General features: G+C 41.4%; 1 protein-coding gene and 1 pseudogene across 1 annotated transcript in view; both read right to left on the bottom strand.

Annotated features, from left to right (window-relative positions):
* LOC116673702 (gastrula zinc finger protein XlCGF8.2DB-like) overlaps window positions 1–871 on the bottom strand; it is a 325,201-nt pseudogene that overhangs the window by 15,195 nt on the left and 309,135 nt on the right.
* Window positions 1–871, bottom strand: part of LOC116673715 (NACHT, LRR and PYD domains-containing protein 12-like) — a 6,600-nt gene that overhangs the window by 3,141 nt on the left and 2,588 nt on the right. The window contains 2 exon segments of the mRNA XM_032505950.1: window positions 169–342; window positions 445–618. Coding sequence (XP_032361841.1) covers window positions 169–342; window positions 445–618 — 348 coding nt within the window.

Raw genomic sequence — 871 nt, 5'->3', positions numbered from 1 at the left:
CTAGAGGACTGGGAGCTGAGAACTGAGGACAGAGCTTTACAACTTCTCTTTGACAGCTTACAGCTATTTAACCTGAAAAGGATCAGTAGTCAGTCCATTCTAAAAATCAAACACATAAAGAATTTCAAGGCTTAATGGATAAACTTCTACAAATATTTGAATCCTGACCGGAGAGTTCCCAGTCTGCAATTTGGACTGTTTAGTCCAGGAGACACCAGCTCCACTCCTGAATCCTGCAGATCGTTAATACTCAGGTCCAGCTCTCTCAGACTAGAGGACTGAGAGCTGAGAACTGAAGACAGAGCTTCACAGCTTCTCTCTGACAGGTTACAGCTACTCAACCTAAAAATATTTAAATATAAAGTACATCCAATATCCAACACATTACATAAATAACAGTTTAAAGGGTCATTATTTTACAATCACAAACAGTGGTAAACTGACCTGAGGGTATCCAGTCTACAGTGTAGACTCTTCAGTCCAGATGACACCAGCTTCACTCCTGAATCCTGTAGGTTGTTGTTACTCAGGTCCAGCTCTCTCAGACTAGAGGACTGGGAGCTGAGAACTTGGGACAGAGCTTCACAGCTTCTCTTTGTCAACTTACAGCCACTTAGTCTGAAAACAATCAGATGATAAGTCTATTCAATGATTATTATGAAAGAAAAACAGATCAGAGGGTAATCCTTTTCAACTAGTGGTATACTAACCCGACAGTCTAACAAGTATTATTGCAGGTAGACACATTAACATGCAAATAACAGTGCACTAACCTGAGAGTTTCCAGTGTACAGTTTGGGCTGATTAGTCCGGTAGACACCAGCTCCATGCCTGAATTCTGCAGGTTGTTGTTACTCAGGTCCAGCTCTCT

The sequence above is a fragment of the Etheostoma spectabile genome, chromosome 24, assembly GCF_008692095.1.
Source record: "Etheostoma spectabile isolate EspeVRDwgs_2016 chromosome 24, UIUC_Espe_1.0, whole genome shotgun sequence".
NCBI classification, from domain to species: Eukaryota; Metazoa; Chordata; class Actinopteri; order Perciformes; family Percidae; genus Etheostoma; species Etheostoma spectabile.
The sequence above is the reverse complement of the archived record's forward strand: the minus strand, read 5'-3'. Positions and strand labels throughout refer to the sequence as shown.